We start from the raw sequence: 14,069 nt of genomic DNA, 5'->3' as shown, positions 1-14,069 counted from the left end.
TGGCAAACTTGTGCCTGTACCTGCCAACATTCTTGCCGCCTCCTGCACCCGGTGCATGGTGCCTTCATCCCTGACGAATGAGGCGGCTAGTGCCGGCGGTCACGTGGAGCTAAATGAACTAAATGGATTTTTTTAGACATAAATGAACCAAATGGATAATTAAGTGTATATCATTGATGGATCAATTAACTATATGATTCTTTGGGACCCTAGTTCGGAACTTACAACGTGAATTCTAGTCAATTAATCAGGTGAACAACCTTATATTTAGATTACCGCACTGATAATAAAAATATCGTACATGTGGTGCTTATTTTAAGTTACCGACACCCGACATAAAAATATGGTATACTTCATCGAACATCCAGGAATGTATCATTCTGTCGTGTGCTAAGCGTGAAGCCCTTATTCTGTTGTGATATATGCAGGATTCTCAAAAGTTTGCAGAAATCTGTTGTTGATTAAAAAAGGACATTGATTAAATTTTGCATCATAAATAGAGCATGCATAGCTACTCAAATTAATTTAATTAGCTTCAAGATAAACATCTAAATATATGTGTTTTTTTCTCACCAACCCCTTTTAAATATTGTGCAACCAATTTGGCTTGCAGCTTAAATTTATATTAGCCTACTATGATATTCTGTCTAAATCTTTTTAGATGACTATCATTAAGTAAAGTTAATGCTATCCTACATATAGAATTATTAATGTCTTCAAATCTTGGTGGTACGATATAACAACTTCACGCTAGCACGAACGAACGAAATTGCGTACGAATATAAAGTAGACGGAATTACGATGGTAAGGAACGCTTTTTTTATTAATAGGTATAGATATACAAAAGATTCACTGAATTCAACTAAACATTCTACACATTCTATTGCAAGGACACATAAAGCATGCATGGTTTATTATACACTTTTGTGAATCAGGATCAGCAGTGCCTGGAGACAATTTATATTCGTTCGACGTGCAGCCTGTATTTTTCGTTGTCTGGCCTAACCTATGTATATATATTATTCTTTCAGTTTTGACGGCTAGTGAGTTCGTGAGAAAACAGAGACGAAATAATACTTGGTCATTATTCTGTTTGTTTTTTTGAGCGGTGGTCATTATTCTGGTGGCCCCAGATAAGATTGTGTAGTGCCAATCTATTTTTTAGTCAGTCTTATCTCAAGGCCCAATCTACTTGGTGTCACTAACGCAGCCCCCCTCCCCCCCTTCTCATCCGCAAATTCCCCTTTTCTCCACTCCAGCAGCCGCCTCCGCCGTGCTGCCTCCGACCGCGCCGGGAGATGGTGCCTCGAGCCGCTTCAAGCAGGCCAAGCCAGCTGCAACCCCTCTTCCTTCTCTCACTTGGCTTTTCTCTTCTCCTTCTTCTCTCTCATTCTCTGTTTTCGCCATGGACAACTGCAGCACCCTGCCCACCGTCTCAGTCAGCCTCATGCTCCTCCGCCTCGATCTGTCAGCCTCGTCGCCGGAGCAGCCGGATCCGCCGTCTCCTGCCTGCCTGCCGTCGGGAGAGGAGGACAACTGAGAGGAACACCCTTTTTCTCCACTCCAGCAACCGGCCTCCCCGCGCTGCCTCCTCCAACCGCGTCATGAGAGCCGCCTCAAGCAGGCTAGGCATCTACTCCTCTCTCTCGCTTTTTCCCTTCTGCTTCTTCTCTCTCTCTCTCTCTAATCTTTGTTATTTCTCTTGGGAAGGGAGTCACCATGGAACATTACCTGCAGCACCCCCGCTCGCCTTGGAGCTCGCCGCCTCCGGCCATCACTTCGTCGGCCTTGTGCTCCTCCGCCTCGATCCGTCCGACCAGCCGCTGCCTCATGCCTCGCGTGCTGTCGGGAGGAGCGCCCGTTCAGACCGCGCGGATGGACGACGGCGCGTAGGCAGTGTAGAGCGCGGCGTCGCCCCTCACCTTCTCATCCTCCGCCGCGCTGGAAAGGGAGCAGATAAGAGATAAGATAACTGCATGCACTGCGGGTTGAATATCTCAAATGACAAGGGGTTGTATGAAAAAACGGACCGTTACTCAGATATATTCACATATAAATTCACTTAAAAAGGGATTGCGGGTTTAATTCCCAGAAAGCAGAAGGACTTTTCTGTAAAAATACCAATGATGTACAACCAGAAGCAGTATCTGCTTTATTAGTGTGTATGTATATATATATATATATATATAGGTAAAGAGTAAAGATAAAGATAAGGTAAAGAGGTAAAGATAAAGATAAAGATAAAGATAAAGATAAAGATAAAGATAAAGAGGTAAAGATAAAGATAAGTAAAAAAACAATTCGTTCTCACCCGAACGGACGGACGCAACGCCCGGTCTCCGCCTGTCCCAATCCCGACTCTAGGCCGTCGTCCCCAACACACCATGAGGACGAAGATGGCGGTGGCGCTGGTCCGGGCCTCCGGGGGGATCGGACATCCTACGCCTGCCCGATCCTCCTACTTCTCCTCGCGCTGCTCCTCGCTGTCCCCGCTCGCGGCCATCTCCAACGCCTCCTCCCACGCCTACGCCTTCACGGGCCGTCAGCCGGTGCCCGCCCCGGATCCCACCTTCTTCGATGATGTCGTCGACGCCATCGTCGACAAGTACGGCTGGGACCCCGACGCCGAGGTCCGGGTTTGACCGCTCGACGCCGAGGGCGCGCTTGTCGACGCCGTGCAGTGCTACGAGTTCCCCGCCCGCGTGGGGCCCCGCGGTCGCGCTGGCGCGGGCCTCCGACGGGGCCGTCGACTGGAGCCGCCCCGACGCCCCCGCGGTGGGGGAGGTGGTCGGGCCCGACGGAGTCGACTTCATGACCGGCGATGGCGACCTGGCGTTCGGCTCCGGCGTTAGGGTCCGTGACATGGTAGGGCCGTTCGAGCTGGTGGTCTGCGATGGCGCTGGCAGGGGCCGCGCAGAGCTCTAGTTGCCGTCGGTGAGTGCTGTTTGACTTTTATCTTTGTTGCTTTAGTTTTTTTGCTTCTGCTTGCTTGCTTGCTATGCTCTTGAAGTTGTGTGGCCTGTAAGATGAAGCAGTTACTACAATTGGTGAATGGTCTAGATGCTGCTTATCCCTTTTCTGTTTCTGACTCTGAATTGATTGCGTTTGTTGTAGTGTCTGCACCACCGCCCTTTGATTAGAATGCATGTTCCGGCAGTCCACGCATCGATCACTGGCAAATTAAAAAGGCATGAACGCACTAAACAGAAATTCTGTGTAGATGATTCTTGTATATGGCAGTGGCACACGCGCTAGTTGATGAAGCCGCTGGGCCGGAAGGCCCTCTCATTGCCATGCTAATGAGTATCACAACGAACATGGCCCCCACCTCAATGCCTCCCTGTCGGCGGTGAGGTCTGGCCGGATCTGTACAACCCGCAATATTAGTAAAGAAAAAGAATAGCTTGATTGTTCTATGACTCTGTCGTGGATAGGTAATTTGCATCAGAGGTCTATAGGATCTCCGCCATTAGTTTCCCATTAGAAAATTGAGTTACTAAATTAAGGAAGATGTCCAAAGAGAGGTAATCGATGGCATGATATGCATCAGAAGATCCTCATCACTGAAGTAGTACTCCACCAGTCCACCTACAGTTTTGGAACATATAAACACGGCATCAAAGTGCTACCTGGCACCAAATAAAGAGTTCAGGTCAGGGTGTTATACTGCAGCTAAGCAGTATAGTCTGAATTTCTAAGTTTGAGGAGGATTTCAGTGTTTCTAAAGAAAGGGACAAGGATCAGGGCTATAATATTGTTGAAAGACTCAGAGACATGTACCATGAATTGGGTACAGTATGCTTTCTACCCATCTTTTCCTTATATTGACTAAACCTTAGTAAATAACTATTTCCAGTTTTCTCATGTAACCTGAACTGCTGCTGGTTTAAATTTTAGTTCCGCAAGCTGCGACACACATGGTCTGCCTCCGTGTCGTCCTACCTGCTTCAGGGCCCTCTACTTCTTCCCCCAAGATTGCCATTATGATTAACAAATCTGACGAGAGCAATTTAATTGGTGACACATCATATTTATTCTGCAACTGCATGTGAATTCTCATCTTGCGCCTACCTCTTTTGCTTACCAGGTTGCAAATTTTCATTAACTTATTTGTCGAAGTATCCTGCAAAATCATTTGTCTTATGGGAATTAGCCTATTGTATTGATCTAACAAGGTCCACTTCAACCTACGTAACAATTATGCAGTGAAGATGGAGAGCTTTAGGCAAAAAAAGAAAGAAAGAAAACTAGCACGTGATCTATGGAGAATAATTTTGACAGCAACTCCAACTGTAAGATTGCTGAAGTTATTTCTATGAAAGTTTGTAAGTTTTCTTGATATCTATGTACACTGACATATATCGCAATTAATGTTGGCAGATGCAATGGAGTACACTTGATGCAATCAATTCTGGTGTGTGTGTGTGTGTGTGTGTGTGATGCAATGACGTATGAATAACAACAGAAAAATATGCCTGAGGAGTATGGGTATGTAGTAACATTTCTCTGTTATTTTCGGAACAACTTGGAATATCTTATTGGTAGTTTATATACAAAGTCATTTTGATAATTATCATGCTGCAAACCTACATAGTTTTCTATATTAATCATGTCATGTTAAAATATAAAAGTTATAGCTTCAATAAATTGATAAAATACAGATTTGGGCTTTACATATTTATTGAATATATATTTACATATGAATACGTCGTTACGGTCAGACTCTAGCGAGCAGCAGTGGTTGTTATACCCCACCAGGTAACTTGCTACTGTTGGTGAAACTCTCTTGTGCAAAAACGCCGATCTTGAAATCTTGATCCTACTTATAGGCCGTATTGCAAGCAATGTACTCATGTTTTACTGAACATGTAGGTAACATGAAATTTTGATCTTCTCCCATCACTGAAAGTTGTGTTTTAAACTTGCAAAAGCATTGCTAAGCCTATTCAATCATTTCTATTTTACCCTAGATTTCACTCCGTACCATAATTGAGATACAAATGGGCGTTACTGATGTCGAGGAGAAGAGTTAGAAGCTCTTGGATTGAGAATCTGAGATTTATATAGGTTCAGTAGAACAAAAAGTTTCGGATTCACTACTCCAGATACAACGGGAGACCTTTGATGTCATAGTTGGCACGGACATTTAGCAATAAATTTGTGCCTGCCTGGACATTATTACTATTAAACTATGAATAATGATTTTTGCAACTGTAGGAGAATTTCTTTGCCGCATCACAAGAAAAACAATTTGAAACAGAAAAGTGTACTGAACCTTCTAATTATTGTATGAACTTGCTTCACTTAATTTAAGAAGTACACATACTGCTAGCATTTGTATCACACCGGGCAGCCTATTATCGAGAGATCTGACTTCATCAGGATTGCGAGTTCGTGACTTAATCCTGATTGGGTATGCTGGCTGCCCGTACAGGATTAACGTGCCCTATATGCGGTGAACTGCGGCTACTCCTCCCAGCCCCGGATATGCTCTTCCACCACCTGCGACCCGCAGCTCCAATGATCCACGACAAGGGATGACGACCAACTCGGCTGCCCCTCCCTCGTGCAGCTCCCTCTAAGGCTGCAGCAGCCTTCGCACGAGGCCACTACGGTGCCACCTATGCTGTCCTGAAGTTCCCTCAGATTCGACAGTTTCAGTTTCATCAGTTTCGTCAGATTTAGTTCATCAGATTCAGAAAATTCAGTTCATTAGTTTCATAAAGTTTCAGTTGTCAGTTAATTTGTCAGGCACATTGGCACTCGCGCACGTCGTCCGCTTCCTCACATCACTCGCTCACATAGCCCACCTGCCGATCCAAACAACGGCTTGGTCAGGGATCGGACTGGACCAGACGTTGTCCACCATGACCTCAAGGCGATGCCCGAGTCCAAGTGCGTGTAAGTTACACCAGCCTTTGATTTATATATCCACCGTCCACTGATCAGTGACCTGAAAAGGTTGGGCGCTCTGAGCTAGCACATAAGCTGATTGATGAGATGGATTGAAATGCTTTTGATTTGTTAGGCCGTCAATATTCCAAACTGAAGTCCAAGGAAGAACGATCAGGAACAGCAGGTAAGAAGACCATTAGTTAGTTGTCTTACAGGCATGCACGTGGACAAGGTGCTGATACATAGTTGCAGATTTCCAATGGATGCTGGTATTGTCAGCTGACACCTCCGGGGATGTACATCATGATGGTTACGAAGACACGACGATGATCTCAATGCTACAAATCTGAATGGAATACCATAACTGCAGACCTGATCACAATGCTACAGACTTGAATGAAATACCATGATTGCGGGCCTTTGCTGATTTGCGTTTTCCATTGATCTTCAGTGCACTAAAGAATAGTGAAATCTTGGCATCTGATTCATTTTGCAGGCTATGCTTTTAACTCAATGAAAATGTGCATTGTTAGTTGACCTTATTGTCTGTTTGTAGCTAATTGGGAGACAAACATGGGCAATGAGCAGCTTTTTTGATGACAGTGCAATCAAGGACTCACATATTCACTGATGAATCTACCTCTATTTGGTACTGTGTATATACCTGAAAATAGTAGCATCGGCATTGCATATTTATTTTCTCAATCAGCAACACTGTACTAGGGTCTTCATCGGCAATGTACATAGTGATGCTTAACTGCTGGTTTGAATTATTGGATGCATCTGTTGTGAGACATTCATGTGTTGTCATAGTGACTTGCCTGCGCTCATTGTTGATCGCTAAGAAGTGAGTTGGTCCAGAGATTGTAGGTGAGATGGAGCTCAGCAGGACAACTAGACATGCACAGCTTGGTATTAGTCTTATCTAAAATTTTACATATAAGTTTTTTCCTAGATTCAAGTACATTATATCATTATTTTGCAGGTGTGATCCACAGAGGAGATCACATTTCCAGTCCAGTCATAAATTATTATATTTATTTTACTCATGTTCATACTAAATTTGAAACGGGTCAATCCACAAGCTTCTGATCCTTGGTTCATTTTTGAACTATATCCATGTGTTCTATCAAGGATCATTTTGGCACATATGGAAAAGACAAGCAATTTTGTTACCAGAATTATCATATTTGTAAGGTCAATCACCCATGGGTTCTACACTTCACTAGAAATAATTTGTACCCTTGACCTGATAAGTTGTTGTTGTATTATGAATTATTCATAGTACGAGACCAAATTTATTGTTTTAGTTTCATACAATTTTTTGTTCTTTGATAAATGGAGATTGTCATTGTCTTCCGTTTGCATGCCAGAATTTAGCGGTTTATTGTAATAGTTATTTGTCTTGATATTTATCTGTTTAGATGCGTGGGTTCAAGGATATTAATATCCCTTTGCAACGCCTCCCTGGGTGGCAACATTCTGATGTTGCCGTGCCATGCAGTCAGATGTTTTGAGTTCGGTGTTTAGGTGGACAGGGTAACTAGCACTTTCTTCATAGCGAAACATGGGGGTTGTGCTTGCATATATATTTCTTAGAAAAATTGAGTGCATGCTAAAAAGAATTCTCTCCCGTTGCAACGCACGGGCATTTGTGCTAGTAAAAATAAAAGAGACGAGCTCCAGTTTGCATGTCGGTGGTCGACTTGCAACTAGAATAAAAAAATAAAACGGTGAACCCAGTTAGGAGTACACTTGCAAGAAAGACCAAAATGGTTTGGGCCCAGATGCATGTCGGTGATCGACTTGCAACTAGAACAAGAATAATAAAAAGACAGAAGGTTCTTACATGTTAGGGTTAGACTTGCAAACAAAAAATAAAAACAAGAAATGGGTCGTTGCCCATCATTGTACTGTTTAGAAACTTGGCCGGGTCGCCTCTACTCCCAAGACAAAGAGCAATGGGATAGAGAGAGCCAAGAGACAGAACCAATGAGCCAGCGGTCAACTCATCTCTTCAACTTATACAGACAACTCTTCTCTTCAACTACAACATAGCGAAAAAAGACGATGAAAAACAGCCCAAAAAAGAAAGACGCACAGCATGATGGGATGTAAAATGAACAACAGACGAGCGACACTTGACACACGGGACAAAACAACCCTGATCAAAGAATTGCATACAATTTATAGGGACAAATCAAATGAACTGAAACTTAGATGAGCCATCACACACATCTATATGAGTAGCAATTTTGATACATGATTTACTATTCCATGGACATGTTGCATAGATGAATACAAATCAAAACAACGAAAAAAATGCATGACCAATCATACGGTATATACACACACAAAGGAGGTGCCTGCACACATCATCTGATATATACACATATTATAGTGTCGCAAGGGTGAGAAAAGAAATGAAAAGAAGACAAAAAAGTACCTCACAAACTGCAACAACTGCAATGCATCGAGACAATACAACAATAGACAAAAAATGAAAAAAATACAGAAATGAAAGGCATCTCACGCTAGCACACACATGGGCTAGCCCATGCTGGCACGCCGCATGCACATCCTGTGCGGGCTGCGTGAGCGCACACTATAAATCGCCAGATCGTACAATTAAAGTGAACAAATCGTCAGATCATATGTGCACGAATTTTGAAAACAAAACAAATCCAACAATGAGGAATTTATATGTGAGATAGCTATTTCACATCTAGATGTGAAATAGCAAATCTGCTTATGTTTAAGTTAGAGATTAGGAGTCAGAGATAGGATTGGTTTAAACCATGTACGACTTGTCCCCTACTCCAAGTCTCTCTCTCATATCATACTCTATATATATTCCACACCTGGGTCAGATCAATACAACGACAATATTCATCCATCCTATAATTCTACATGGTATCAAAGCACCGAGCCAGATTCCACACCATGCACATGGCGGACGTCTATCGAACCGACGCATCGAACCTGCATCAAGCTACCGATCTGCAACTACACCGACACCTCCCGTGCCGAACGACATCGAGCAGTACGACTACGCCAGGCTACGAGCCAACATACTTCTTTGACACGACACGACATTGACACCCCGTTGCCATGAGGGACGCCTCCAAGCGACAAATCATCATCGACACGCCGCTGCAGTGTCAAGCCGACACTTCATCGCCAAGGTTTTCATCAACGTGGTCTTCACCAACATCATCATTGACACACCGCTCGCTGCCTCGTCCACAAGATGGACAACTAGTGTCCTCTGATAGATTTTTTTGCAAGATGCGACCTCGACGACGGCAATGACCGCGCCATGACGACGGCATTGACCGCGTCATCCACGATGGCACGACTACATCGACACAGTGTCACTATAGTGACAACCCTACATGGCCACACGGTTCTGGCAAAACTGATGTGTGCTCGATGGTCTTCCTTTGGTCTTGGCCAAACCGGTGGACTCATCGCCGATGGCACCCTCTCACATCCGCAAGGTGCATCGTCCACGACAGCTCCATCATAACACATTTTTTGCACCTCCGGCTTAGTGCGGCTTCATCATCCACGACGACCACACCATCGACCACAACTACCTCGACCACGGTTACATCACCATGATCGGCTACCTTGACATTGAAATTAATGGCTACGTCTACAACAACACATCAGCAACCACTCCAGTCAACAACGTCCACATCATCACTAGCGTCCACGCCACTCCCGCTGTGACTGCGGGAGGGAATAGAGGAGAAGGCAGGAAGGCACCAAAAGGGGACGCAGTCACCGCCCTCGGCGCCGACCCATTAGAGGCGCAGTTGATGATGGTGTAGCGGAGAAGACGATGGAAGTACAAGAGTTCAAATTCAGTCGTCATCGTCCGCTTCATTCCCACTACGACTGAGGGGGAATGTTAAAAGTATAATTATGTTTAAGTTAGAGATTAGGAGTCAGAGATAGGATTGGTTTAAACCATGTACGACTTGTCCCCTACTCCAAGTCTCTCTCTCATATTGTACTCTATATATATTCCACACCTGGGTCAGATCAATACAACAACAATATTCATCCATCCTATAATTTCTACAAGCGCATCTATTTCTGTATACCCACTGGTTTGCAGACCAAAAGGTTTGCACTCACGTAGCAGGATCCCTCACGAGAGAAACAGCTGCTACCGTCGCCGCCTAGGGTTCATCCCATGCCGTCACTGTCGCCTAGGATTCCTCCCGCGCTGCCATCTCCGCCTCCCTCCTTTCTTTTGTTTGGCGGCTACGTCGACAGCTAGCGGAGTAGGGGCCCGACCTCTTCGTTGTTTTCTTAGTGGTAAGGTGACGGCACAATGACATGCTAGAATAAGGTCTTGGTCTCTTCATACCTACGGTTGTCAATGAAAGGGCCTGTGTTTGGAGGGCTGCCCCTACTCACATATTTGTACACTACAAAAAAAGACACATCCGTGACATTTTGGGCCGAACGAATTTTTTTCCTGTCATACTTATGACACTTCTATGAAGATAATTGTGAAAAAACCCGGTATCATCATAGATGTGGTGGGCTCCTACTTCTATGACAAAAAATCATGACAGAAAATGGGCTTTTCGTCCTGGGCGGGCCGGAGACGCAGCTGCATGACATTCTTTGGGCCGTCCATGATGGAGAAAACCGTGGTAGAAGCGAGGGCGCAGAAAATATCGGGGAGTTCCCGGTACGGTGGGTGGTCGGGGGCCGAGCGATGCACGTTTCTCTCGTACGTACGCGTGTGTGTGCAAGGCGTTGCGCTCTAACTGAACCCGAGCAAGGCATTGGGCTCTAACTGAACCCAAGCGATTGCACTGCAGGCTACGCGTTATTGAACCCGAGCAATCGATCGATGGCTGTTAAATGAACCCGATCGAGCGATTCCTTCGATGGTGCTGCTAACGGAAGCCGATCGATGCTGCCTCTAGATGAACAGTGAGAGTTGTTGGGGGGTTTTGGATGAACAGTTCCCGGTGGAGGTTGGATGAATAGGAACCCGTGGTAGTAGAGGCCCTTGCCGCTGGATGAACAGTACCCTGATCAATCGAGCCGGTGGATGAACAGGACCCCGTGGAGGGCTGGATGAACAGGACCCGTGGAGGGCTGGTTGAACAGGACCCCATGGAGGGCTGGTTGAACAGTAGCCGGTGGAGGGCTGGTTGAACAGTAGCCGGTGGAGGGCTGGATGAACAGTAGCCCGTGGAGTGGTGGTTGAACAGGATCCCGTGGAGAGGGCTGGTTGAACAGTAGCCGATTGAGGATGGATGAACAGAAGCCCGTGGATGAACAATCGCAAGTGGAGGTTGGAGGAGGTCGATGGTGGAGATAAACAGTATCCCGTGGAGTCCCGTTTTACGGTACGCCACACCCCTCCCGATGAACATGACCCCCGTTTCGATCGTAGCGCTCTAACACAAGTCTATTTCCTCCGTTTTATGGTACGCCACACCCCTCCCGGTCAACAGGACCCCGTTTCGACCATAGAAGGTCCAACATAAGTCCGTTTCCTCCGTTTTGCGGTACGCCAGACCCCTCCCGATGAACAGGATCCCGTTTCGACCGTGGCGGGTCGAACACCAGGCCGTTTCCTCCATTTTGCGATACGCCAGGCCTCGTTTCCATCGGCTGTTCCATCCAAGCCGGTTGGCTCCCGATGAACAACACGCGTCCCGTTGCCTCCCGATGAACACAAGCATTCTGTTGCCTCCCCATGAACACGAGACGACGCAGTTTGTCCGTTCCGACCCAGCCATGTACACACGCCCTGGCCGTACGTATGCGCGAGTAGGCATTAGAGACCCCGCCCGTATGTACGTACGTGGCCGTATTTTCTTTCTTGCACCCTGGCAGCTGTACGTACGTGTACATGCTACGTGCGCGCCTCTACTATGACATGTGCCCTTCCTTGCACGGCCACGGTTCATCGCTGCAGCCTGCAGACAAACGATCGACCAGTATGTACGTACACATTCGCGACTAGAATGACAACGATACGTACGCTTTGACGCTGTGGGTCCCGACTGTCAGGCATTTCCTTGCGTGCGAAGATGTAGCTGGTGGGTCCTAGCAGTCAGGGGCAAATCATTTTTCCCGTAATATGGACGCACTGATACGTCTCCAACGTATCGATAATTTATGAAGTATTCATGCCAAGTTTACAATAGTTTTATATGATTTTTGTATAATTTCATTAGATCTAACCCGGACTGACGCTGTTTTCAGCAGAACTATCGTGGTGTTGTTTTTGTGCAGAAATAAAAGTTCTCGGAATGCGATGAAAATCAACGGAGAATTTTTCTGGAAACTATAAAAAATACTGGAACAGAAATCTACCGGAGGGGAGCCCCGTGGGCCCCACGAGGGTGGGGGGCGCGCCCCTATGCTTCGTGGACTACCCGTGGCCCCCCTGACTTGTTCTCGACGCCAACCTCTCCTATAAATACCCAAACCTCCAGAAATTAACCTAGATCGAAAGTTCCGTCGCCGCAAGCCTCTATAGCCACGAGAAATCAATCTAGGCCCTCTCTGGCACCCTGCCAGAGGGGGCCATCATCACCGGAGGCTATGGAGGAGGATCCCGGAGGGGCCATCATCACCATGAAGGCCAAGATCCAGACCGAGAACCTCTCCCCATCTAGGGGGAGGCTATGGAGGAGGAAGCACAAAGGGGAGAACCTCTCCTCCTCTCTCTTGGTGGCGCCGGAGTGCCATCGGGAGGGGAATCATCACCGCGGAGATCATCTTCATCAACATCACCATCATCATCACCATCCTCATCTCTTTTACGCGGTCCACTCTCCCGCACCCCGCTATAATCCCTATTTGAACATGGTGCTTTATGCCACATATTATGATCCAATGATGTGTTGCTATCCTATGATGTTTTGAGTAGATATCCTTTGTCTTTGGGTTGATTGATGATCTAGATTGGTATGAGTTGTATGTTTTATTTTGGTGCTGTCCTATTGTGCCCTTCGTGTCGCGCAAGCATGAGGGATTCCCGCAGTAGGGTGTTGCAATACGTTCATGATTCTCTTATAGTGGGTTGCTTGAGTGACAGAAGCATAAACCCGAGTAAGGGGGTTGTTGCGTATGGGATAAAGGGTACTTGATGCTTTCATGCTATGGTTGGGTTTCACCTTAATGATCTTTAGTAGTTGCGGATGCTTGCTAGAGTTCCAATCATAAGTGAATATGATCCAGGAAGAGAATGTATGTTAGCTTATGCTCCCTCATATGAAATTGCAATGGCGACCACCGGTCTTGTTAACGATTGCCTAGGATAATTCCGCACACCGACCCATCATTATTCCACACTCGTTATTTATAATATTTAGTAATATATTCTAACTTTATGATAACAATGCCTACTTTTATATTTTAGCTCTCCGATATCATGCAAAGGTATCCTCTTCATACCCACAACATAGTTTTATTTCTCGTTTCTAGTTGGAAGCAAACGTTCGGTGTACATAGAGTCGTATCAGTGGAAGATAGGACTTGAGAGAATATTGATATTACCTTTAGCTTCTTGTGGGTTCGACACTCCATACTTATCACTTCCACCTTTGGGAATTGCTATGATGATTCCCTGCACTTGGGGATTATCAAGCTCTTTTCTGGCGCCGTTGCTGTGGAGCAATAGCGTGGGGTTCATATTCTCATGTGTGCTTGTTTGCTTTCTTCACTTAGTAGATTTTATTTTTCCTTTTTGTTTCTGTTTAGTTGTGGGTGAAATATACAAAAAAAATTAAAATAATGGAAATACAAAAAAATTACTCGCCACTCATACCTAAAAAGTTTTTCAATGTAAAATTTTTCATGGAAGCTTCTCTGAAAACAATTATCCCCTTGTATATATCCATTGTATAATAAAAATAATGTGCCAAGCTTCGGTTTTAGGATGATTAGATTGCTTGTTTACTATGTGCAGTAAAAAACAGAAACTTTGTTTATAGCGCGTGATTTTACATTTTTTACTAGAAAGTCAAATGGGTCTGAATTTTTTTGCACATTACTTATGTAAAAATTGTTTAAATTGTCATATATTTGTAGAATTTTTTGGAGTTACAGAAGTAGACTAAACTTCCAGATTACTACAGACTGTCCTGTTTTTGATAGATTCTTTTTTCTATGTGTTGATCGCTTAT

The 14,069-nt window shown here is 45.2% G+C and overlaps 1 protein-coding gene and 1 long non-coding RNA gene across 5 annotated transcripts; both read left to right on the top strand.

Annotated features, from left to right (window-relative positions):
• The first annotated feature begins 1,212 nt into the window (after positions 1-1,212).
• LOC119330339 lies at positions 1,213-2,085 on the top strand. Its single transcript, XM_037603444.1, has 2 exons — positions 1,213-1,629; positions 1,711-2,085. Exons 1-2 carry the CDS (start codon positions 1,299-1,301, stop codon positions 1,965-1,967), a joined length of 588 nt encoding a protein of 195 aa, XP_037459341.1. The 5' UTR covers positions 1,213-1,298; the 3' UTR covers positions 1,968-2,085.
• Positions 2,086-2,228: 143 nt separating this feature from the next.
• Positions 2,229-6,725, top strand: LOC119327753. 4 transcript variants are annotated; one of them, XR_005158675.1, is made up of 7 exons: positions 2,229-2,934; positions 3,898-4,087; positions 4,207-4,292; positions 4,381-4,488; positions 5,435-5,901; positions 6,029-6,079; positions 6,148-6,725. It is a non-coding gene; the product is annotated as an uncharacterized LOC119327753 (long non-coding RNA). The 4 variants fall into 4 exon arrangements; XR_005158674.1 differs by lacking the exon at positions 2,229-2,934 and adding an exon at positions 2,941-3,790; XR_005158676.1 differs by lacking the exon at positions 3,898-4,087.
• Positions 6,726-14,069: the final 7,344 nt, after the last annotated feature.

Source organism: Triticum dicoccoides, chromosome 7A, assembly GCF_002162155.2.
Source record: "Triticum dicoccoides isolate Atlit2015 ecotype Zavitan chromosome 7A, WEW_v2.0, whole genome shotgun sequence".
Lineage (NCBI taxonomy): Eukaryota > Viridiplantae > Streptophyta > Magnoliopsida > Poales > Poaceae > Triticum > Triticum dicoccoides.
This window is presented reverse-complemented; position numbering and strand designations above follow the sequence as displayed.